Below are 25,895 nucleotides of genomic sequence, written 5' to 3'. Positions count from 1 at the left end.
AAGCTGTTCTGTTTCTGCGGGAGGAATTCTCACCTCTCCTGGCACTGTGGGAAACTACCCTGGGGATGACGCAGCTTCTGGTGCTGAGGACCCCAGAGCGGGGGTAGGCTCTGGGATCGGATGAGTCACAACCTATCATGTGGGGCCTGGCAGTAGCTGTGTGCTGCTCTGGGTGTGGGAGGAGGCTGAGGCTTTAGGTGTTTGTTTTCTCATTTCAGTGCAACTGGTACCTGCCTTCCCCGCAGTACCCAGCCCTCCCTGAAAACAGCACACTGGCATCTCTCCAAGGAGTCTCCTTTAATCAGGGTGGTCATAAATATCACATCCTCCTCTTGGAGTAACCCTAATTCCCTAGGTTCCTAGATGCACCCAGATCCTTTAGCGCCTGCAGGGAGGCAGTCTGTCTGCTGCGGTGTCCAGGGATGACATCATGACCATCATGGACAAGGCTGGCCCAGGTTGACTTTTGTACCTCATCAGGAGTCCAGGGGAACCCACGTCTTGGTGGGGAGAGGCTGCTCCCAGAGCATCACTCAGCTAGGTCTGGGTGCAGAGACGAGTCAGTCAATGCCTTATTTCTGTTGTCAGTGGTGGAACGGTCTGGGCTGTTAGACCTCTCCCGGTGCCAGCGAGCCTTGCTCATTCCTCGGCTATGGCCACTTAAGGAACGGGCCCTGAGGTGTAATGGGCTGGGTGGGCTCACCCTGGCAGCTATAGGCGCAGCCTCTTGATGTCCTCGCCGCGGAAGTCGATGCGCAGAGCCAGCACCTGGCGTACTTCAGCAGGGGTGAGGCGCCATGTCAATGGGCCAGAGTTGGCGCCCCAGTAATCTAGAATCTCCGTCACCTGTGGGAAGAACAGAGACAGTCAGCAAGGAGGGGACTATCCTGAGAGAAGGCCTGGGCCTCCACCAAGTTCAGAGCTGTGGTGCCCAGAAAGGAGAAGGTTCCGGCAGGATCCAAATTTGGTTTATGCCTCTCGCCTCCCTGCCCAGATACCTTTCCCTGGCTAGGCAAAGGGGGCCCTGCATACCCGCTCCAGATTGAGGATTGTAGCCATCTGGGAGAGCCGGGCAAACTTGTCTCGGATGGTCCAGGTGGTCACCGTGGTAAGGTAGGCAATGAGTGACCTCAGCTCCTTGTCAAACTGCAGACCGCCCAGCTGCAAGGAAACACAAGCCTCGTCACTGTTCAAGGCTGGCCCTGTGGCCCATCAGAGCTTTAGGTGGTTGCAATCAGCTCTAAGGCCTCAGAAGCCATGGAAGGACTGGGTCTAGATATGCAGGGCCTGGGAGTAGCAAATAGGGTATGCAAGTGATAGGACTCAACTTCCGCGGAGGAGAAATGACACAGCTGGGGACCTGTGCTCCTTGGACCTTACCCGGTTGAAGGTGGACTTCAGCACCACTCTCTCCAGTTCCGCTGCCACAAAGCTGGTCATGAGGCTGGTCAGATTGTCATAGATGACTGGAGACAGGCTGGCCTGCACACAGAGGCTAGGCATCAGTGGGAGTCCTACCCACGCCTCTGCCTACATGGTGGGGTCTTTGGGGGATAGGGATGGTTACATGAAGCCATTGGGGAGCATTTCTACGGACTGGGACTTGGAAGGACTTTCAGGGTTCCCAGCAGGAGTATGATGAGGAGCTGTAGGCTGCTGGTTTGGGCAGGAGTGGGTAATTCCATAAGCTGGTCCCCAGAGCCCCTGCTCACCTTGAACTCTGCCATTTGCTGCTCCAGGTTAAGGATGAACTGTTGCACCCAAGGGTCATTGGCCTCATAGTCGTTGAATTCTTCCTGTTGTTAGGAAGTGAGATGGGTCACGGGGCTTCTCCAAGAACCATTCATCCTCACCCCACTTCCACCCCTCTAACAGAAGGGGTCCTTCTTCCCCTGTAGCTTCTGACTCATCCACCTTAAAACCAGCTCGGACACCCCAGTGGGCAGTGACTGTGCTGCTTCTGCAGCACCCTTCCCACTGGCAAACGGCCCGGGCTGTGGCCGTGGCTCACACAACATGGGATCCTGGCCTTTACTTACTCTAGCGCCTCATGTTCTATAAGAATAAAATCCTTAAGTTAAAAAAAGGCTAAGTTGATGATAGGTAAGGTAAAAAAACAAAGCCTCAATAAAAGAGGATGTATTCGTTCAAGGCAAACTCCCTGTGAATATTTTTCTGACCCTTCTGACTGTGAAACAACCTGTCTCCTGGGAGGAACCTAGGCCACAAGGGTGTGAGGGAAATGGGCCTTTGAAGCACTTAAGGACAAGTCTGTTTAGACCAGCAAGTTCCAACTCTCCTCATCTCATGTCACACATAAACTAATTACTAAAATTCTGCAGCACATCAAAAAATTCACTTTTTGCTGATCTGACAAAAAAATAGGTAAAATTTTAATTCATTTATACCAGATATCAATTGCTGTGTTAGCTGTTGTCATTTTTCAATTTGACAATCTAAGGTAGGAGAGGTCAATGCCCCTGACTCAATAGTCAGGTATTGTATGTTGTAAAAATTCTGGCGGCGCACTGGGGAACATCACTGGTTTAGGCAGCTGCACTGCCCTCCAGCTGAGGGCTAGGGGAACAAGGAGATAATCCTGTGCTCGGTGGCTGCCAGTGGTCAGGCTGACCTCCTCAATGTTGTGGGAAACAGAGAGAAAGGTGTTGATCCAAGGCTGCACCTGCGGCTTGATTGCTGTGTTGTTTAGCTCTGTCAGCCCTTCCTGCAAAGGACAAGGTGGAGACGCGTCAGACCACAAAGCACAGCTCTCCATGCCTTTCCTCTCTCCTACCCCATCCCCTGACTGCCAGGGCATTCTTCCAGATCTGAGACCATCTGCAGACTGTTTGAAGTGAAACAGAAAATGCTGATAAAAGAGGCCAAGAACAACCAGTCCTCTCCAGATCTATGCCAGCTGAGGTCCAGGTCAGAGATAAGGCCTAGAGGTTGGTGTGTACACTCTCAAAAGAAGAGACATTCTGAGTGCCCGGTACTGGCAGCACCTGTGCCTAAGGCCAAGCAGCGGGTCCGTGACACCACGTGGTTCCATTCCCTTAGAGCACCTTTCTCAGGGATCTCAACACAGTGGGGCCAAGTGGAGATTCCAGAAGACCAGAACGCTAGCCTGTCAATGTGATAACTGCACTGCTGAAGAACCAACGGGCCTTTAGTCTCAAGGGACGTGCACAGTTTCAGTGGCTTGCATGCTACCCCCGCACCCCTCCTCTCTGCTTCCTTATGCACATAGCCCACAGTAAGTCAGTAATACTCTTCTCAGCAACACACAGGCACAGGATTCGGCCAGCTGTTGAATCTGGGACTTACCTGCAAGAGGTCTCGAAATTTGTTGGACACGGCAGCCAAGTCCGAAAGGCAGCTGTCAAACTTGGCCTGGGCCTGCTCCCCTCCAATGCCCTGGCTGAACAGCTTGGTACAGTCGCTCTAGGGGAGAACACCAGTTTTCGGGTTTCTGTGCATGGGCCACAGGACAGTGGGGGGGGCAGCAACCTGCAACCAGCCATTTCTCCTACTTGGGCCTTCTCTGGGCACAGCTAAGGCTGATCCTAGGCAAGAGCCCTGGGTGGGTTTCAGAAACCTGGATTCTGTCCTGGTGGCTAACTGCCTGGCTCTGACTTCCCTCTTTGTAATCTGGAGGTACCAGTTTAAATTCAAAGGGCTGAATGTAATTTCAAGTCCTTAGCAGTTAAGAAGTAGTTACATTCATACAGTCTTAAAATTACTTCGGCCCTTTGAAGGCAACCACGAGGCTGATGTGGCCCCCTGGTGAAAATGCTTTAGAACCATTCCTAGGTTAAATCCTGGCTCAGCCACCTATTAGTTGAGTGACCTTGGTCAAGTGATTTCAAGTTTCTGAACTTCAGTTTCACTGTCTACAAATTCCTGATTCCATGGTGCTTGGATGAAATGATGCACAAAGTGCTTACTTAGCCCAGTTCCTGGCACATTGTGTACACTAAGGACATGCTAGCTATTGTTGTAACTCCTGTTTTAAATCCTGTCACCTGGCAGCCCAAGAGAGATCATCATGATCACAGGTAAAATTTATCTGTTTACGTATGCCAGGCCCTGTTCTAAGCACTTTGTTTTCATTAACTAAAGTACCTATCTTATGAAGTAGGTATTATTATCCCTCTTCTACAGATTAGGAAACTGGACACAGAGAAGTGAATAACCTAAAGCCACAGAGCAGGAAGTTGTGGAACTGGGATTCAAGGTGGGGATTCCGGCTCCAGAGAGCTTGTTCCTAATCCCCACACTACAACCCAGCTATACAGAACTCCGCAAGGGGAGCTGCTTGAAGCTCACCATGTTTGGGCTGCTAGCTGCCCACATTTCTTGTAGCCTCCTTAGAAAGTCTGCTTTTGGCTACAGCAGGAGTAACGTTGTGGGAGAGGTGCAAAGGGACTGATCTAGCATGCAGAGGTCCTCCAGTCCTGCAGCAGCTCCAATCTTTATTATCTTTAGCTGTTTAACCTCATCTGTAAAATGGACATCATGCCAGCTGACCTCATGGGCTGCTGATGGATTAAGAACACACGTGAAATGCAAATCTAAAGCGGGGAGGCCTGACCTTAAGTAAATCCTACCTGGTAGGATTTATGGGAATTGTTTTTTAGCTCATGGCTATCCCTTTTCCCTTCACTTGGCTAATTCTACCAGCTCTGTTCTGCATTCCTAGTATTTCCTAAAATTTTACTTCAAAATCCAACAGACTAAGTTAAAGATGAAGTCAGGAGTATAATCTCAGATGCCATGACTTAAAAACGACAGTCACCCTGTTGAGTACACACAGTATGACAGACACATTGCTACTGGTACTTTGTATCACTCTTATGTTACTGCACTCTAAGGCCCTTTTGGGGTGACTCCCTAATCTAGCCAGTTCACAGTACTACTGTCACCTCCCACCTGACTGTTCTCTCCGAGCACCCAGAAACCCGGTCAGTGCCAGGGCCTGCTTCCCTGTGTGCTGGCCCCCAGCCTCCTCAGCCCTAAAGCCGACACTCACCACTGGTCTGCACATTGAGCCCTGTGCTTCTGCAGCAAGGCAGCCTCCCCAGTACAAGTGTCACAAGGGAGGTAGGACCCTGGCCTCCCTCCAGTCCCAGAGGCAGAATTGGGTCCTTTGTCTTTTAGCACTTAAAGTGATTGGTCCATGAGGTTATTTGTAACTAGTAATACAATTTATTATCACTGCATCCTGCTCATGTACCAGGTGCTTTATATTGTCTTGTTCAATTCTCACAGTTGTCCGGTGGGGTAGAGATCATCCTCCCTGTTTTACAAATGAGGAAACTGAGGCTCAGGGATGTTACAGAAGTTGCCTCAGGCTATACAACTGGTCGGTGGTCAAGTGGAGATTTGAACTCAGGGTTATCTGACTTACAAGTGCAAACAATTTTCATTATACTATGCAGCCTTGCTTTAGAAACTGATAACAGCAACCAGCTTTACACAATGTTTGGTGATCCTGTCTCAACTTAATCTCTTATAAATATTATACAGGGCTTTATAGTTCTTACAGTGTTTTCAACCCTGTTTTTTATTAGGCTATCCAGCAAACCCGAAGTAGGGTGGAGATATGTACCTCATTTAACAGATGAGAGAACTATAGCTTTGAGAATTAAGGGATTTGCCCAAGGTCACGTGCTAATGTGCTAGAAGATCTAATCTGAACTCTGATCTTTCAAATCTTGGGCCGGAGCTCTTCACGTTGGTCGAGATGCCCTGTTACCCTTGACTCATTAGTCAAACACTAGTGAACCCCCTCGAGTGCTCTGAAGCAGAGCTGGCTCAATGCCAGGGCATGCACAGTCCCCGCCAGGATGAGTGCACAGGCTCCCTCTTGAAGTGAGGCCAGGGAAGGTGGCAGCGGCTAAAAGCTAACAGGCAATTTCCTCCATACCTCCAGGGTCTTCTTCAGAGTAGAGATGTTTTCACTGCAGATTTCCACGTTGTTCAGAGTCACCTGGGAGATGAGACAAAAGAGTGTGACTTCTTGCTCATTGGTGTTTGTGCCCAGCCCAGCGCCAGAACGGCTGGCAGCAGCTCTCCTGAGGCTTGAGGAGGGCTAGGGACGGCCCACAGCACTGTCATCAGGCAGGGCCCCCAGGTCTTGGGGTGGGCGGAATAGTGAACCAGGCTCGCCCTTTCTCCTCTGCCTGACGCCAAGGCAGCAAAGCCACATGACCTCAGAAGTAACGACCCAAGGATTCAGGTCTTTCCCCACGTGTTTCGGCACACAGGTCTGGGAGAAACCCTGAGGCTCCAAACCTCCACGTCCAGGTCAGGGACACAAAGGCTGACACATGTTAAAGAAATCCTTCCTGAGAGCCTGGCACCCAGGAAGCATTTTTCTCATCCAAATACCCTCTGCGAAACAAGTATTATCAAGCCAGCTCATAGATGGGAACAAAACTGCTTGGAAAGTGGAATGATTCCCCAAGGTCAGTACAGAATTCATTCAGCAAGTATTTACCTATCACCTGCTACCTGCCAGGCACTGTTCTAGGCACCAGGGAGAAAGCAGTTAACAAAACAGATAAAATTCACCCCCTCATAAACTTGACATTCCAGAAGGGAAATCTGATAATAAATATATGTATTTTATAATGCCAGGCAGTGATAAACATCATGAAGAAAAATAAAGTATGGTACACAAGACAGCAACTCAGACAGCGACAGACCACAGAGCTAGAGCCAGATTTAGAACTCAGGTCTTCTCAGTCTAGGCCAAGGGCTCCTTCTCTCATGATTCAGTGGACTTTTAAGCTAGGTGCAGAGATACCAATCATAAAAAGCAGCATGCGATAAAGTGATAATTAAAGCACAAACTGCTATGGACATTTTGGAGAAAGAAATGACATTTTGGTCTGAGGCATTCAAGGAAAGCTCCATGGCAGATTTGTTAACAGAGCTGAAGTTGAAAGGCTGGAAACAGCCCTAACTGGGTAGCTCAGTTGGTTAGAGTGTCGTCCTGATATGTCAAGGTTGTAGGTTCAATCCCTGGTCATGGCATGTACAAGAATCAACCAATGAATGCATAAATAAGTGGAACAACAAACTGATGTTTCTTTCTCTCTCAAATCAACTAAAATATTAAGAGGCTGAAACATGGCTGAGAGGAGACAACAGTGAGTACCTTTCTCTACCCCCACCAGCCTCTTTCTAGCCCACTGCTCAGTTCAATATTTTCCTAATGTCTCTCAGGATGATCTGATATTGTTTGTTTCTTGCCTGCCTTTCTCACTAGAATGACAGTCCCTGAAGGCAGGGATCTAGTCTGTCTTCTTTACTGCTGTGTCTCTAGTAGAGCATTGTTCAACAGAACTTACTTGATGATGAAAATATTCTAAATTTGAAGTATCCAGCATGGTAGTCTCTAGCCATGTATGGCTACCGAGCCTAGAAATGTGGTTAGTGCAACACAGAAACAGATTTTAAAATTTAAACTTAGCCACTTGTGGTTAATAGCTATTATACTGAATAGTGTAGCTCTAGAACCAAGAACAGTGCCTGAAGTTTCTCAATAAATATTTATTGAATGAATGAATAAATGAATGTGTTATGGAGAAGAAAGAACATAACCAAATGCAGACTGGCAGAAAACTGCAGGTGTTCGGGGATCAGCAGAGGCAGTGCGCAGACAAGTGTAGGAAAACGGTGAGAGGTACTGCTGCAGAGGTGCGTGAGGTCAGAATGGAACTTGGTGCCATGCTGGCCTGTGGACAATGGGGTGACACTGAGGATTATTTGAAGCAGGTGAATGCCCCAGGAGCACAGCTGTGGGGTGGGAGTACTAACCTAGAGGCCGTGTAGGGAAGGAACTGAAGTTTGAGAGGATCACCCAGTCTCTGAACCGGTGTGCTGGTGGCATGACCAGGGAGGCAGAGGTGATGCAGGGAGGAGCCAACTTTCAAGAGATGAGTTAGGAGTTTCGGGATTTCAGGGTAAGAGAAGAATCCCAGAACCCCAGGGGGTGGAGTTGAGGTTAGGATGTTTCTCTTGTCTCCCAAGAATGTTTCCTAACTGGTGTCCTGCAGCCGATACTGGAAGGTCACGCTGCTGACCATGCTAAGGCTGTGCTGTTGAGGACGGGTAAGGTTCAAGGCCTTTAACTAGCATGCCTCAACACTAGGCTGTGAACAGCTGCTCTGGGGAATTAACTGCACTGTCATGACAACTCAAGGATGAAGATGACAATATAAATGTTTCTAAGGCACTGAAAGGCACCAACAGTAATGTCAGGAGAGGAAAATGGATTTGGGTTCAAATGGTATTGATTTCAAAATTTCCTTGTACCGTCAGCCCCTGTAAGCAAGGACTCAATGGGCTTATCCCAGCTCACAGTGAATGATATGTCAGTGCCAGTGGGGAGTTCATCTTGACAACCAAATGAATCAGGGTGACATAAGAAATGGGCCCTGTGGTGGGAGTGATGACATTTTAAGTACTTGGCGTCAGAAAAACTAGAAACCTGTCATCAAGCATTCAGCATCACCTTTCTTTCTTTTTTTTTTACCCTCAGTCAAGGACATTTTTTCATTGCTCTTAGAAAGAAAGGAAGGGAGAGAGGGAGAAACATCAATGTGTGAGAGAGATGTCAATTGGCTGTCTCTTCGTACACGCCCCAATTCGAACCCACAACCTGCATATGTGCCCTGACGGGCAATCAAACCAGTGACCCTTGGGTGTGCTGATGATGCTCCAACCAACTGAGCCACACCAGCCAGGGCAGCATCATCTTTCTCATTTGCCTTATCTCCTGGGCCTGCAAACAGTGAAACTGCCTGAATGGGGGCAGCCAATGCACGAATGCATACAGGTATTAGCCCAACGGGGACTTGCAGGCCAAGTGGTGGACAAGAGGACGAGTGGAGGGTGGATCAGGGGGCCTTGAACAAACCGCCGGGCAAAGATGCCTAGTTTTGTTGTGGGAGGTTGCAAGAAGTCATTTCTGAGCAGAGAAAGGAAAGAATGAAATACGTTCTGTAAAAAATGGAATGGATGTAAACAAAAGGAAAAATTTAAGTCAATCCATGATCATATGAAGCTGGCTGCCAGACATTTTGGCCAAGTTCTCCCAAAGCACCATACTCAGAAGCAACAGTTTCTTGGAGCTGATACTTTTTTGGCAACAACCATGACATTCCAGATCGACAGAACCCCTGCCCAGGGAAAACATTCTCAATGACAAGAAGAGAGGGCGCTGCCTAAAGAGCCTGATCCCGGATCTGGCTGAGGACTAGTTACTGGGGTTTCCTTGTGGAGCTGGGATAGATGGTGGCATGTTTACATTTCTCTCTGACAAAGTAACTGCTCTGAACTCTTTTGGGAGTTAAGAATCTAAAATGCTAAGGACCCTGTTTCTAGAAAAAAAAAATACATGTATACACTTTTGCATCCAACCCCAGGGCGTTCAGAGACCCTGTCTGTGTACTGACTGAGAGCTCTGATATTGCGTCTCCTCCAGCCTCTGACCCTCAGGAGGCAAGAAGACCAGAGTCGGACCAACATAAGGGCGAAGCAGAATGACCTCTGGCAGCGCCGTTCCCATTTGTGCCAAGACAGCAAGTGCCAGGGAAGCCTGGATGTGAGCTCAGGACTCCTCTGTGTTCTTTTTAGCTCATCACAAACTAGCCGCTACCTTTTGTAAATCCTCTCACCCTCCCATGCTTCTCCTGTGCCAGCTATCCCACAACTGGGAAGACTCGTGGCTTCATCGCATCTGTCATTCTGGGTAGTTAAGGGCTTTAATAAGGTCACCTTTCTGAGAAAGCTGAAAGCCTAAGAAGTGTGCTAGAGAAACAGTCCTGGGAGGCTTAAAGCAGTGGCACCCCACCCATGCTGGGGGACTGTCCTCAGAGGAGCGTTCTGGGGGCTTGGCACACACACTCCAGCTGGTTCTGTGGCAGCTGCAAGCCAAGCTTGATGCTGGCTAGAGCCCTGAACAGCTGGGCAGTGCTGTTAGGAACGAGCACTCCCGAAATCTGGAACACCCAGGTTTCCAGGCAAGAAACAGTGCCTGTCCTTGCTCAGGCTCCTCAGAAATACATCCCTGGGTAAGAAATGGTTTCAGAACTTTTTAGAAGGAGCTTTTCTTAAAGGAGTTTTCCTTCTACACAGACACTAGAAGAAAAGGCTCCAGTTGAAGGCTATACTGTTGCTTAGAGGTCACAGTTTAACCTCTTGAAATTAACCAACCCAGCTCCCGGCCAGTGGGGCGACCTACCAGGAAGGACAGCTTGGCCTCGTCAGTACTCTCAATGCCTTTTGTGTCAAATTTGCCCTGCTGGAGACTGCTGTGCATGATGTTCACGGCGCTCGTCACCCCACGCTGGATGTCCTGGAAGGTGGTGGCGGGGAAGCCCATCCGCAGCTTGTTACACAGGACGTCCCTGGGGGGCAGAATGGCATGTGGGGGTGGATGGGGACTGACAGTGCTCCACGTGGCCTCCTGGACAGAGGACCAGAGGGCCCTCTACCCTGATCCAGCAGCACAAGTTGCTTTTTGCCGGGCATAACCAGTCCCTGAGACAACCGTAAGAGACCCTGAAGAGCCAGGGTACGAGAGACCAACACCCCTCGAGGGCACTGAGGATGAGCACAGAGAAGACCAGCCAATTCTTGTCTTCCTGTGAGGCTTTCAGTTATTACCACTGAACTCCAACAACCTCAGCAGTCCAGCTTAATGAAAGGGAGAGCTGAGGAAGAGCTGCAGAATGGGTTTTGAGACATTGGTTTCGGACTCTAGTCCATATTCCACCACGTATAAGATGTGGTATCTTTGACAAGGGATGGAATCTCCTTAAGCCCCAGTGTCCTCATCTATAAAACAGAGCTAGTAGTTCCTACCTCACAGGGTTGTTGTTAGGACTGAACAAGAGCAGGCAATTAGCGTAGTACCTGGCCTGTAGCAATGGTAACTATGATTGTTACTATTATAACTACTGCCTTCCTTCGTTTGAGCTGCCTGTTCTTCTGTAGGTCTGAGGGCCAATGACCCCTCCGATCCAGCCCAGGGAACAGAACAGGGACTTGGCCCATGAGCTATGTGGCTGCCGTGCAGCTGCCTGGAGTCAGGGATGTTGTGCTATGGATAAGAGGTTATATCCTGTATACAACTGAACTATTATCAAAAGGAAAAAAAAGGAAGAAACAAATGCACCTTAGAAGCAGTCACAGTTAGGACCCTTGTGCCTCTTGGAAACGAGAAAGAGCGGCAAGCACACCTGAAGTCGGACTCCAGTTCCGTGGTGGCGAGGTTGATCATGGCACAGAGACAGTCGATGCTGGAGCTGGACAGAGCCCGCCCAATGCACTTCTTAACAATGTAGAAGACGTCGTCCACCATGCTGGACGTCAGCTGGCCCTTCTCATAGGTGTCCAGGGCCACAGCCTACCCAAAAGGCAAAGCACCCGGTAAGGGCTCCAGTTCTGCATGTCACTGTTTGAGCTGGTTCTGGAACAGGCCCTGTTTTCTTTTCTATACCTTCCTTGTCCATGTTTTTCCCACAGGATTTATTCTGGTCACAGCTGGGGGCGGATCCTCCTTATTAAAATACCTCACTTCCCTATTGATCACTATGTTAAGAAATTAAGTATTGGTAACCCCTGCTTTGAGGACAAAGCAAAGGTTACCTGGGATGTAAGGCTTCGGAGAGGACCTTCTTTCCTGAGGCTCCTCACCCGCCTACCTCTAGGGAGGCAGGAACAAGGAGACTCCCTGCGGAGCTGAGGCGTTCTAACCATACCAAGTAGTGCCACTCAGTCTGCATGCATGGGTATTCTCAAAGCAGGACCAAGAAATGTGACATGCCTGGCCAATTCCTGCAGCCTGGCTTCTTGGACAGAAAGACCCCATTTCCAAGGGATGTGTCCTCCGTCCTACCTTATTCACAGTCTCCCTCATGAAGTACTCCTCCATGGTAATATATAAGCCAATCAGCTCCTGCATTGTGCAGCTCAACAGGCAATTATTGAGGAGTTTGTCCAGACACTTCTGGTGCTCTAGGGGACAACCAGAAAAGGATACTCACCTTTGTTCCTCAAGGGAAACAGATCAACCGTCTTTATTTTTTCATGTTCCTTTCTAGTCTTTACTTCAAATTTGTACATAATTTACATGGTGATAAGCATAGGTATGATTTTGTACTGTACTTTAAAAATTATATCATAAATATTTTCAGTGTTTATACATAGCATTTTTCTTCTTTTAGCTTATTTATTTTTAATCACTATGATATTTTATCAGGTAGAGAGCCTGTATTTTTAAAAACTATTCTCATATATTAAGACACCTTGTTATTTTCAAATATTCTGCAATTATTACAGATAGTTAGAAATCAGAATAATTGGAGATTATAGTGAACTTTTTTAAATAAAGATTTTATTTCTTTATTTTTAGAGAGAGGGGACGGGAGGGAGAGAGGAAGATAAACATTCACGTGTGGTTGCTTCTTGAGTGCCCCCTACTGGGGACCTGGCCTGCAACCCAAGCATGTGTCCTGACTAGGAATTGAACTGGCGACCCTTCAGTTCATAGGCCAGCTCTCAATCCACTGAGCCATACCAGTCAGGGCATATAGTGAACATTTTCGTACAAAGAACTTTTAACTTCTTTTTCATTATTTCCTTAAAATTAATTAGTAAGACTCAAAAGATGTAAGTTTTGGGCAAAGAATAAAATATATTGGGTATAATACATTTCATTCTCTAAATGAGTAAATTTCCCGTGATGATGGAAATTGTTCTATATCTGTGACGTCTAATATAGTAGTTACTATTGAACAAGTGAAATGTGGCTTATGTGACTGAGGATCTGAAATTAATCAATTTATTTATTTTTAGACAGAGGGGAAAGAAAGGAGAAAGGGAGAGAAACATCAGTTGTGGCTGCTTCTCAAGTACCCCCTACTAGGGACCTGGCTCACAACCCAGGCATGTGCCCTGACTGGGAATCGAACCGGTAATACTTTGGTTTTCTGGCCTGTGCTCTATCCATTGAATTTTTAATGTTATTTCATTTTAATTAAATTTAAATTGTTAACATGTGGCTATGGCTACTATATTGGACAGCACAGCTCTGAGTAGTGAGTTATAGTTGGTCTCAAGTCTCCAATTTGGGGAATTTTGTAATAGTTCCCCAGCAGGAATTAAATATTCTTAAAAACCTAGAGAGTAGATTTATAAATAAAATAGAACTGTGTATGGCCCTGGCTGGTGCAGCTCAGTGGATTGAGCACAGGCTAGGAAACCAAAGGGTCACTGGTTCGATTCCCAGTCAGGGCACATGCCTGGGTTGCAGGCCAGGTCCCCAGTAGGGGGCGTGTGAGAGGCAACCACACATTGATGTTTCTCTCCCTCTCTTTCTCCTTCCCTTCCCCTCTCTCTAAAAATAAATAAAGTCTTTTAAAAAAGAACTGTCACCGTTTTTTCAATGTATTTATCTCTTCAAAAATTGTGACTGAGAGAACTGAAACACTAAGGGAGAGGGTGAAAGCCTTTTTACACTATATACTCTTTTTGTGTACCCTTTCTTTACACTATACACTGTTTTCTCAATATGATACCTCGATACTACATTGAGGTATAACTTATGTACCATAAAATTAACCCAGTGTATGTATTCAATTCAATGATTTTTTTAGAAACTATAAAGTTTTGCAACAATTGCTATAATCCAGTTTGGAATATTCCTCTCTCCTAAAAGTTCCCTCATGAAGTTATACATTTCTTTCCTCCCTCCCTCCCTCCCCCCACCCCCACCACGTGCACATTATCACACACTGAAATACCAGTCCCTAAAACAAAGCTGGTCAGGAAAAGAGCAGAGGAAAATAATCTAATCATTCTGGGCATTAGCCTTCCTCCTCTATAAAGTGATTAGATGGCTTCAAAGGCCCAGTCCAATCCCTAAATTCGGTTAAGTCTAGATTTTCTCCTGGGAGTCATCTTTCCATAGATACCCCCACCTTATTTCCTTATTAAGAGATCTGTGGCTTAACTGTGAAAGAACAGTGCCAACCATGCCCCAGGCCTCCCAGGGAATATGGGAAATGCCTTTTACCTTGCTTTACTTCTTCGGAGGCCATGGAGTCTCCCACCTCAAAATCAGAGCTGATCCTCTTCCTGAGGAAGCTTAAGTACAACTCACTGCGGGCATTCATCAGGGTGACCTCAGTCAAGATGGGGTCCAGTTCCCTGAGACACATGAGGCAGAAGAAATAAGCAGGACACTGGATTCCCTCAGACAACAGCAAAGTCCCAAACGCTCCCTCCCCACCGGGACCAGGTTTGCCAGATGGTCATCCTGGCTCTGCTGACCCAATTATAATCAGAGACAGCTGTCAACCACATGTTCCACTTCCATGTTTCACCGAAATCACCTACCCCCTAAAATCCTGCTGGGGCTGAATAAGAGATTGGAAGGTGCGTTTTTGTTCGCAGTTTAAGAAAGCATTATCTATGCCTCATGAGAAAGAAAACACACCTCCCCCACTTCTAACTTAGCTGTGATGAGATTTTTGGGGACATGTCATTAAACTGTCCCACACCCATTCATAGCCAAAACAATCTAAAAACACAAAACAAAAACAACACTAAAGAAAAAAAAAACTGAGTTGGAGGACTCCACTTCCCAATTTCAAAACTTACTATAGCAATCAAGACAGTGTGGCACTGACATGGAGACACATCTACAGGCTGACTGAGAGTCCAGAAACCTTCACACTTACAGTAAACTGATCTCCAAGGGGAGTGTTAAGACAATTCAGTTAGAAAAGAAGAGTATTTTCAACAAATTGTGCTAGGGTAACTGGTATGTACATTTAAAAAGTACAGAGGCTGAACCTCTATTTCAGTTTACATACACAAATCGACTCATTTTCCACACTTAAGTCCAAAAGACCTTTTCAAAACATAAATCTGGTCGTATCATAATCAAGATTTCCATGGCTCTTAGGACACCAGACCTGGAATGGCCTAACGCTAAAACCTTCTTCAGATGCATCTCGTACCAGGCTCTCCCCAGCTCTCTGTAATTCAGCAACACAGGCTTTCTTCCATTTTTTCAAAAACAATGCCTTCTGCACACACTTTTCCTGCTCTACCTGGAACACTGTTTACCTCTTATTCCTACTTACTACTTTTAAGGTCTCAGATCTAAGGTCATTTCCTCAGGAATTTTTCCTTGAACTTCATCAGCTTAGATTATATTCCTTCATTAACCTGTTCTCCTGTGCCCTACCCTTAGTATGTCACAATGGTTAACAGCATGACCCCAGAGTCAGACTGCTTGGATTCTTTTCCTGGCTCTGCCCCTTTCTAGCTGAATGACCTTGGGCCAGTCACGCAACCTCTCTAGGCTTTGGCTTCCTCATTAGTAAAAACTGCTTATGGATTAAACCAGTGATCCTCAGCTGAGAGGACTCTGCCGGTGTCTGGAGACATTTGCAGTTGTCTGGAGTGTGTTATCAACATCTAGTTAGTAAAGGTCAGGGATGCTAAATATCCTACAATGACAGCACAGTCCTCTGCAACAAAGAACTACCAGCCCAAATGCCAACAGTGCAGAGGCTGAGGAAGCCTGGATTAAATGACTCAATATTTAAGTGCTTAGAACAATGTCTGGCACATGGTAAACATCACGGGCCAGAGATGCCACAAAGAAAGAACCAGGTTTGTTTTGCTCACTTTGTTTGCTGCCATGTTCCCAGTGCGAAGGGCCAATGCCTGCCATGTAACGTATGCGCAGTAAAAATTTGCTGGTTGAATGAATGCATTTTTATAATGTTTGGATTTTCTTTTAACATGCACGGATGATTTTTATTAGAAAATGTAAAAGTTTAAAATTTTAGGATAGTAGTCACCTCTGGGGGAAGGAGAGGAGAGTCACTTCGGGAACTTTAAAAGTATTGGTGACCATTTATTATTCTTTATGAACCATGTACTATATATACATGCTTTTGTTTGTATGACATAATCCACTAAAGAAAACCAACAGCAACAGATAAAATATTTTTAAAACACAGAGCACATTGTAACACTAGTTTCTGGATGATATATGACTGCCAATTCAAATACCTGTGGGCCAAAGAAAAGAGGATTATTACCTTGGTTCTATTTTTTCTGTGGCAGAATTTCTCAAGTTGCTCTGGACATGCCGAAACTGCAAAACACCAAAAATGTGAATTGTTTTCCCCACTTTCCCCCATCTGCCTTTTGCTGGTGATATCCAAACTTCTGGCATACAAGAATGTTTAGGTTTAGTCTGCTTAACAGGCAGATCAAAAGTAGGCTTTCAGGATGATGAGCCAAAGATTTACTTGATTTAGATGGTAAAGCTCACCTCTATTATTGCATTTAAAATGATGCAACTGGTGCCCCAGCTGGTGTGGCTCAGTGGATTGAGCACCACTAAAAGCAACAAGTTTGTTTGTGACTGGGCACACGCCCGGGTTGCAGGCACATGCCTGGGTTGCAGATCAGGTCCCCAGTTGGGGGTGTGCGAGAAGCAACTGATGGATGTCTCTCTGCACATTGATGTTTCTTTCCCTCTTTCTCTTTCCCTCCCCCTTCTGTAAAAGTAAATACAATCCATAAGGTTATGCTAATAGTGTTCCAATGGACTGCTGTCTAGATTGTATGGGGCTACTATTTCTAAGTCCTGCTCTTTATTTTCTCTACTCAAAGGAATAGGGAAATAAAGTTCTGAAAAAGCAAATGTTACTTTCAGCACTTAAGGGGACTAAGGAGAAATGTGAGCTGTATAACTTGACACTTAACAGGGTCTTCGCAAATAAAATTCTTATCATGCCACTGGAAAGCACAGTTGCACATTCTGTGATAAAGAACTGGTTTAATATTTCTGTGGTGCTCCTTTCAGGAAGCCCTTTCCAGTTCCTTCTCGACCTAGTACCGAGGCCATCGTCATCTTGAGAACACCTCAAGTCCTGATGGGCAAGATGCAGGCCGGTGTGCATTCGGCATTTAGTTTTCTTCTGTCTGCATCTTTTTCTCTTTTCCCTCCAGTTTGTTCCGTTCAGTGTTCCTGTTAATCCCGCTTCTAAACCACTTGTAGCTTCCCCTGCTCACCTGCTGGTGGTAGTTCCTCTGCTTGATGAACTTGTCTACCACTTTCTCCACCTGTCTGTCACATTCCACCTGCAGGTACTTTATCAGGGTATAAAGTCTCCCTGGCCCGTAGTACGTCTCCACTATTGGTTGGTGAGTTTCCACAATGCGGGCAATCCCTAGAAAGAAGAATGTGAGAGGGTTGAATTCCAAATATTCTTCCCACAAAATACACTCCTTTCTTCCTTCCAAGGCTGATCCAGGGTCTAACTCAACCCCTTTTGGTTGTTGTACCTCCTAAAATGAGTACAAATGGTTCTTGTCAGTGCTGGAAGTTGCTGAGCAAAACTGTCTGGTAAATATGCTCTGTGCCTGGTATTCCAGAAAACCTTTCCTAAGTTTCTATAGGAACATCTTTAAAAACCAGCATTACTCTCTTCCCAGTAATGTATTTTAATGGTTAAATTTATTCTTAGAGTTTGGTCTTGAGGGCTAGGGAGGATCAGACTAATCTCTGCTAACCTGATACTGAACTGGGAAGTTAATTCTCCAATAAACCAGTATACAGCAAAGTACAGGATTAAATTAAAGGCATCAGGCCGTGGGGAGAGAAGAAAGGCCAGGAAGCAGTGATCAGAGAGGACAATGTCTGAAGTCTCCCCGGGTGGAGAGAGCAGCTTGCCTTCGAACAGGAGAGTGAGCGTGTCTGCAAAGATGATCGCGGCTCTTCGGTCGCTCATGTCCGTCCCTAGTACCAACAGCAGATTCTCCTCAGCCTTACTGGCCACCTGAAGAAAAACAAAACAAAATAAAACACATATATTTCTCAGACCAAAGGCTAGCCTTAGTTTTTCAAAAAGAGTTCCCATCGCCTTGCCTTTCCCACAGCTCCCTGGTGCCTGACAGCTTTGGCAGCACAGAGGAACTTCACTGGAGAGCTCTGGGCTGTCTAAGCCTCAGGCAAGACAAGAAGCTCAGCACAGTGGTAGCAGCTCTCCTTCCACTCAGGGGCATAAATAATGCTTTTCTTCTCATCAGAAATATTGTACTGCCACTAGCCAAGGGAGAGAGCCCCCCATTTCAATAATCGTGTTAAGGTGCAATTCAGAGTTATCATTAATGGTGTTTCATTAAGCAGCACAAGGAATCTGGGCACTGCTGAAGGGGCCTGTAAAGGATTCAAAGTAGAAGCCATTTCAAGGTCCCAGATGACAAAGTAATGACTTAAAAAAGTACCACAGAGCAGCTGTATTTTTTTATTTTTAATTAATTATTTTTTTTAGAATGGGTAAAACACAAAGACTTAAATGTTCGAAAGGAACAGAAGAGTGTTTGGTAAACAGTGGTTCTTCCTCTCACCCGTGACTCTTGGTCTCCTAACCCCGTTTTACAGGTGGTTACTGTTAGCCCTTCCGGAAACACCCAATGCCTATGCAAGCGTACACCTTTATGGCCACACCCCTCACTTAAACAGGAACGGTAGCATACTGTTGACTTAACAAACCATATCCGTTAGAGAGTGAAATCTGTCAGCACATATGGGACTGTCTTACTTTTCTTAATGGCAGATGACGGCTCTATTAGAGAATTTCGGGGGAAAGGGCAGGATGCACTCCGACATCCAGTTTTTAAAAAATGACTATCTTCTGCTCACATGCCTGCTAGGATTTGCTTCTCTCTATCTAGGGTGGGGGAAGAGGGCTGAGACTTTAACTGGAGCCTGCTTCTTTTTCAGAATTTAACCTTAAGTGATCTAACTTGCTTCATGTCACTGTGGCTTATTCTGAGACTCAGTCCTGGTTATGAAGTCCTTGAACCACTAACTAACAACTCAGAATGCTTTTAAAAGAAGCCAGTTCCTGGCTGACACTTGAAAAGGTTAAGTCAACTTGTCAGAGAATTTGCATTTTAATTTTCCTTTACGTTCACTTGGTCTGTTGGAAATAAATGTGCACTGGCAAGTGTCTAGGCCATCCCTGGTACACAGCAGACTGGCAACAGACAAATGTTGAATGAATGCATGCATCCAGTCCTGCCAAGCTATAGCAAGAGCAGAAAAGGGGAGTCAAATCCAGAGGCGAGAATGTATCCACAGACACTGGATCTACTCAGTGCTCCAATCTGTAGGCAGAGAACCATATCATTATCCTGCCAAGCAATCAGGGGACATACCTGCTTGCAAAGGTACTCTGAGAACTTGCTTAATCCATCCTCATGCAAACCCAGTAGTGGAAAGATCTTGAAGAAGCGCTCCACCTGGGGCAGATCCCCTTCCTTAGTGGCAACAGCAAACTTCTCTGTTACAATGGCTTTGAGACGCTGTTCAGCTTCTTGCAGCAATTTCAGGTTGGCATCAATCATGCTCCCTGTGCAATGGGGAGAAAGTGAAAATTAATGCCACTTTTCATTAAAAAAAATACGTATTAAGCATTTACTCTAAGATACCATCCTAGCAATATGGATGATTAAAAGCTAAATCAGCCACCATCCTATCATCACAGAAGTTGTAATTGAGTGAAAGAGATAAGCTTTGTACACAAATAACTATACTAAAATTCAGTATATGATAGGTGTCATAATAAAGGTGCCCACAAGTCACATTTCTGGTTGAGCTAATCTGAAAAGCCTTCCTAAAGAAGGTGACATCCCATCTTTCAAAGATGGGCAGGATTTTGAGTCCTGCTCAATCCTTAGTGGATTGAGCACTAGCTTGCAAACTAAAAGGTCGCTGGTTCAATTCCCTGTCAGGGAACATGCCTGGGTTGCAGGCCAGGTTCCCAGTTGGGGGCGTGTGAGAGGCAACTGATCAATGTTCCTCTTCCTTTCTTTCTCCCTCCCTTCTCCTCTAAAAATAAATAAAATATTTTTTAAAAATTACAAAAAAATGATAGGCAGGATTTTGATACCTGAACAGGAAAGGGAATAAAATAAGCAAAGGAATATAAAGAGAAAGATAAAATGAGTATTTGCACAGTATTGTAAGTAGTACTATAGTTACGTGAGGATTTTCAACTATGTGGGAGGTTGGTGCCCCTAACCTCCATATTGTTCAAGGGTCCACTATATATGCTCTGGCATTTGGAGCTCAATAAATATTTGCACAATGCATGGATGTATGAGTGAACAGCATGAAATAAGGCTTGAAATAAACAAGGCTAGAAAGGGTGAGTTGAGATTACAGAAGGCCCAGATTACAGGGTTAAGAATTTAATTTAAGTAGGCAACATGGGCAAGTGGAAAGAACCCACTGGCCAGAGAACAGTATTTCTGGACTGTCTCCTTTTCCAGAAAATAGGAATAAGAACACTGCCCTGGGATGGTCTAGGCCCCATACAGGGTCTAATGCCAGATAGGGACATTTCCTGACAACAAATGCCCTTTTTGCTGTGACTGGTGTGTCTCAGTTGGTTGGGCATTGTCCAGCAAAGTGAAAGGTCGTCAGTTCGATTCCCAGTCAGGGTACATGCCTGGGTTATAGCTTTGGTCCTTGGTCAGGGTACACATGAGAAGAAACAGATTGATGTTTCTTTCCCTTTCTTTCTCCCTCCCGCCCCCCTCTCTAAAAATAAATAAGTAAAATTTTTATTAAAAAACAAACTAAAAAATCCCCCACAAATGCCCTTCTCCTGGTTGAGTGTGTCTACTTCAGATTACAGATGCTTGTAACTTAACTAGAGATCAACAGTCTGGGATGCTGACCTTCTTTGCCCTGTCGGCTGAGCTCAATGACTGACTTGTCTAGGCACAAGTAGCGATGAATGTGGGCTGCAGCCTGCTCATAATCTTCATTCCTCAAAGCAGTCTGAACGCCATCCATGCAGAACTTCAGGTCCAGGATATCATCAGCTCTCTGAATAGCTTGATAGAGGCGGTTCTGCAAAAAGACTTGGTGCTCAGAAACAATGTTCTGTTCTTTCAAAGACATCTCTTCAGAAGGTAGGGAGATTAAGGTTAACCATGTCCTTCACAGCCCTCACCAGCGAACTAAAAAACATGGCTATTCACAAAACTGTTGTTGCTAATGACCGAAACCCCTGACAAGTATTGTGCAATTTATGTGACCAGATCATTCAACTAATGGAAAAACAGGGATTATCTATATTTATATTTGGCTTATATTGTTAAATTTATTTTTTTGTTTTTTATTTTTAAAGATTTTATTTATTTATTTTTAGACAGGGGAAAGGAAGAAGAAAGAGAGGGAGAGAAACATCAACGTGTGGTTGCCTCTAACGTGCCCCCTACTGGGGACCTGGCACGCAACCCAGGCATGTGCCCTGACTGGAAATTGAACTGGTGACCCTTTGGTTCACAGGCTGGTGCTCAATCCACTGAGCCACACCAATCAGGGCCATATTGTTAAATTTATAATAGAATCAGAATGTATTTGAAATTTTACTTATAAACATTTTTCTTTTTTTTTTTTGAGTTCTGGTTCAGAAAGAATTCAGAGCCAAGACTCAAACTGTAACAAACGTTTATTTAGAAGTCACAGAGGGAGAAGAATTGGGCTCAGCAAACAACTTACAGAGGCAAAAGCAGCTTGGCAGAGAGAAAGGTAAAGATGATGAACCTGGAGCAGGAAAGAGAGGGATGGGAGAGGCACGGGCATGCTCCCTAGAGGGAGAGCTCCTGTATTTGACATTTTGGAAATGTGACATTGTAAACCAAGTTATAAGACAAATGAAATTCATGGAAAGTGTTTTTCTTTTATAATGAGCAAGAATGCAATACTTAAAAGTAACCTCTAATACATGAGTTGGTGTCTGTGTTGCTTAGTTTTGTGATTATTTTTGCAGAATCTGAACAAACAGATCAGGAAAAGTTATGGTATTTCGCATGGCACACGAAGGCGGAGAGTGACTTCTTCAAGAGTCCAGACTTTGTGCTATTTTGCTCAGTATGGTAGCCGCTAACCACATGTGGCTACTGGGAACTTGAGATGTGGCTAGTCCAAATTAAGGTGTGTATGCATAAAATACACACAGGATTTCAAAGATTTAGTATAAAAATGAAGATAAAATATCTCATTAATACCATTTTCTAGTAACTATATATTTAAATGATCTTGTAGATAATGAGTTAAATAGAGCATATTTAAAAATTGCTTTCATGTATTTGTTTAACTTTTTAAAAAATGGCTACTAGAAAATTTAAAAGTACATTTGTTGTTGGTATTAAATATCTTCCAATCCAAATGATTTTTATTTCATTTTCTTGTCTAATTGTCCTGGCTAGAACTTCCGGTAAGATGGTGAAGAGAAGCAGCAAGAACCAATATCCTTGTTTTGTTCCTAATCTCAGTGGGAAATCAACCAGTCTTTTACCAGTAAGCATGATGCTTTCTATGAGTTTTCCACAGATGCCTTTATCAGGTTGAGGAAGTTCTTTTCTATTCCAAGTTTGTTGAGTGTTTTTATAAAGGGTATTAAATTTTGTAAATTACTTTTTTTGAGTCTGAGATGATCACATGGTTTTTGTCCTTTATTCTACTGACATGGTATATTAGATTAACTTTCATACATGAAAGCAACTCTGCATTCCTGGGGTAAATCCCACTTGCTCATAGTATAGTCCTTTTTATGTGTTGTTGGATTCGGTTTGTTAGTGTTGTTGAAAGATTCTATGTCTATATTCATAACAGCAATTGGTCTGGAGTTTTCTTATGATATCTTTGTCTGGTTTTGGTGTCTTGTGTTAGATTTCTATTGGATGTTGCAGCTCTATTTTCTAATGTGGTGGCTTTTCTACGGTCCTCTTAACTCAAACATCAGCACCATAATGGGTTGGCTGGCATAGCTCAGTGGATTGAGCACAGGCTGCAAACCAAAGCATTGCAGGTTCGATTCCCAGTCAGGGCACATGCCTGGGTTGCAGGCCACAGCCCCCCAGCAACCACACATTGATGTTTCTCTCTCTCTGTCTCCCCCTCCCTTACCTCTCTAAAAATAAATAAAATTAAAAAAAACCCCACAAAACACTATAATGGGATTACCTTGGCCAGGTCAAGCTGACGAACTTTGCTGGACACATTCTCAGCTAGGCTGCAGGTAAAGGTGATCATTCCGGCTAGCTGCTTTGCATCACCTTCAATCAACTGCAGGTTGGGACTAGAGATAACACATTGTCAGCACACACACATATGTCCATAGTGGCAGAGAGTAGGAATAAGAGATGGAAGTGTTTTTGCAGATGGAGACTATGTCTTCTACTTCTTTTGTACCTCCCGAAATTCTTAGCTTAAATCACTCTACTAACAGCTTTTCTTCCCTAAGAGTGTTTTACTATAAACTCAGGCCTATGCTTAATAAACAATTAATTTCTATAACTACTAACAACACTGCTAAATAGGTACTGCCAAAGAATCAGCGAACAGATTCTCCAAATTGTTTTTTCCCTCTCAATTAATAAGTGAGCAAAAAATACACTAACCAACAATCTGAGAGGATGATGAGAACACAGAGCAATTTTTATGACTGGCAAATACACAAAATTTGTAAAAACAGTGGTTCTCAAACTTGAGCCATGTACCAGAACCTCCTGGTGTGCTTGTTAAAAATACAGATTCCTGAGAACCATCCCCAGAGTTTCTGCTTCCGTAGGTTTGGGGTGAGGCCCTAGAATTGCATTTCTAACAAGTTTTCAGGTAGCGTGGGTAATGTTGATACTGCTGATCAAGGTCACTTTGAAAACTACTTAACTATACCCTTAGGTGTCCACTTTACCTTGAGGAAATACTCCTCTGTTTCACACTCAACTGGCATTTTGTAACATAAAGTTAGGGAAAATAACTTATACAGTGGACAGCGTTGCAATTCCCAATAGCTCTTGCTGAGATGAACAGACTCACCCCATTCGATGGAGAGTGACCATTTTACTTTCAACGGTGCTTTGCTGTTCCAAAAGTGCATCTAGCTCTCTTTCCACCACTTTCTGAAACACAAAGAAACATCCTGTCATCAGAATGCTCAGAGGAACTCTAAGAATTATCTAACCCAACCACTTAGCTGAAGGGTGAATGCCATTTCAAATGTCTTCCTTCCTTCCACCAAGCTCCCTCAGAACATCAACAAACAATACATAATTTCTGCACTTATCACACTGCATAAGATTATGTGCATCTTATTTCATTTAGCAGAAACCACAAAGAAAACAAACCTTTATTCGATATCATTAGCATAGTGCCTAACACAGGAATGCCTTTAAAATACAATGGCTAAACAAAGGAAACCTCCAAAGTGGCAGTTACAGAAAGTCTCTCCATAGTATATAATTCTCTTTCAGCTAAGCCATTTACTGCATGACCTCAATTAATGTAACCTGCTTATGCTTAAGTTTTTCACCTGTAAAGTAGGGCTAGTAACAGATACCCCATAGGACTGTTGTGTGAGCCAAACAAGGTAACGAAGTGCTTAACACAGTATGTGACTTATGGTTCAATAACAGCCATTAATACTAGCTATACATTTCTATTAAAATAGTCCAGTAGGATCCAGACAGAAACTTCATTTGACAGTTATCAAATACAGAACTAATATTGCTCTGTCTGTAAGATTGACTTAATTTCCCCCCAAAGTGCCGACAGACTCAATGAATGCAAGCTTAGGAATGTTCAGTCAAGAGTACAGAATTTTACAGAGCACATCTTGCTGAAAAACATATCAGAAACTGCTATAGCTGGTGCACGTTAATTATTGAAAATATTCAAAAATGTCAACGATCCCCTCTTCTCCCGCTGAAACTGCCTTTTGTGCTCAACCTTATTTAAATGTTTGGTTTTAGGGAATAGCCACTAAATTTCTTGATTAGGGATTAGATCTCTTTCTTTTGACCGGCAGGAAACCCAACTGAATTTAAAAAATGTATTGACACAATCGGGTTGCCATAGAAAAGTGAAGGCGGCAGAAAGGAGATAAAACGTTAGGTGCTGAAAGGAATCCTGGCGAGAACAAAGTCCACGCCCCTCATCTGACACAATGGCAGTGGTACAAGAGATGAAGTGACTTGTCTAAGACTAGGCAATTGTGCCTGAGTCTTAAAACCTCACGCTTCTACAAAACTCTGCATTAAACCGAAACACTAAAATTATACCCCCAAGGCATCCCCTACAAGAGGAAGTTTTAAACCGCTTCACCTTTATTTGCAATGACTACTGGTTAAACAAGATAACGGGGTGAAGGCATTTCAGTTTTTAAACTCCTAAGCCAAAGCAAGAGAACCTTTATTCTTAATTTAAGAACCAGGAGAACTGGTTTATATTCTCAATCTACCTTTACTCCCGATGAGAGTGGGAGGCACCAAGTCATTAGAAGCAAGAGAAATCAACAGGGTCGGGGGGCGCATCAACCAGGTAACAGGGAAAACAAGCTTGGAAGCATCATATACAGTGAAGGGAGATGGCAGGTCCCAAGAACCACATTCAACTACACTCCTGCTTCTCCAGTAGGTGCTTGTTGTTTCCCTCGGCTGGGAGAGAGCTCTCCACAGCCCGGATTTCCCTGCTGGCGTCTCCTACGCCCACTGTCCCTGGATGCTTCTGAAATAAAGGCTCAGCCCTCCCACCTCCTCGCCGCAGAGCCGTTCGTACACAGCCTCCAGCTCCTGCAGCTCTGTCAGGGAGCGAATGAGCTCAGTGGAGATTTCGGAGCAGCGGCCTCCTCCCGCTCCCTCAGGCGGCGGAGGCACCCCTAACACCTTTTGCGGGGAATTGAGATCCGCCATGTCGGTTCCCATTCTGTGTTTCCGGCTCCGCGAGGTCCCCTCCTGTTGGCGTGCGGGTCTGTGGGGCTGCCCACGGA

At 44.9% G+C, this 25,895-nt stretch overlaps 1 protein-coding gene across 1 annotated transcript; it reads right to left on the bottom strand.

The window, feature by feature from the left end:
• Window positions 1–280: 280 nt before the first annotated feature.
• COG4 (component of oligomeric golgi complex 4) lies at window positions 281–25,845 on the bottom strand. The gene is made up of 19 exons (XM_028534733.2): window positions 25,660–25,845; window positions 23,948–24,030; window positions 23,093–23,207; window positions 20,797–20,971; window positions 19,270–19,463; window positions 17,780–17,885; window positions 17,119–17,276; window positions 16,137–16,192; window positions 14,093–14,226; window positions 11,915–12,033; window positions 11,256–11,422; window positions 10,256–10,421; window positions 5,930–5,992; window positions 3,328–3,444; window positions 2,633–2,725; window positions 1,713–1,796; window positions 1,381–1,482; window positions 1,033–1,161; window positions 281–846 (listed from the first exon to the last, which is right to left on the bottom strand). Exons 1-19 carry the CDS (start codon window positions 25,828–25,830, stop codon window positions 712–714), a joined length of 2,367 nt encoding a protein of 788 aa, XP_028390534.1. The 5' UTR covers window positions 25,831–25,845; the 3' UTR covers window positions 281–711.
• Between the last annotated feature and the right edge of the window lie 50 nt (window positions 25,846–25,895).

The sequence above is a fragment of the Phyllostomus discolor genome, chromosome 12, assembly GCF_004126475.2.
Source record: "Phyllostomus discolor isolate MPI-MPIP mPhyDis1 chromosome 12, mPhyDis1.pri.v3, whole genome shotgun sequence".
NCBI lineage: Eukaryota > Metazoa > Chordata > Mammalia > Chiroptera > Phyllostomidae > Phyllostomus > Phyllostomus discolor.
Note: the sequence above shows the minus strand (reverse complement) of the source record. Positions and strands in the feature narration are given on the sequence as shown.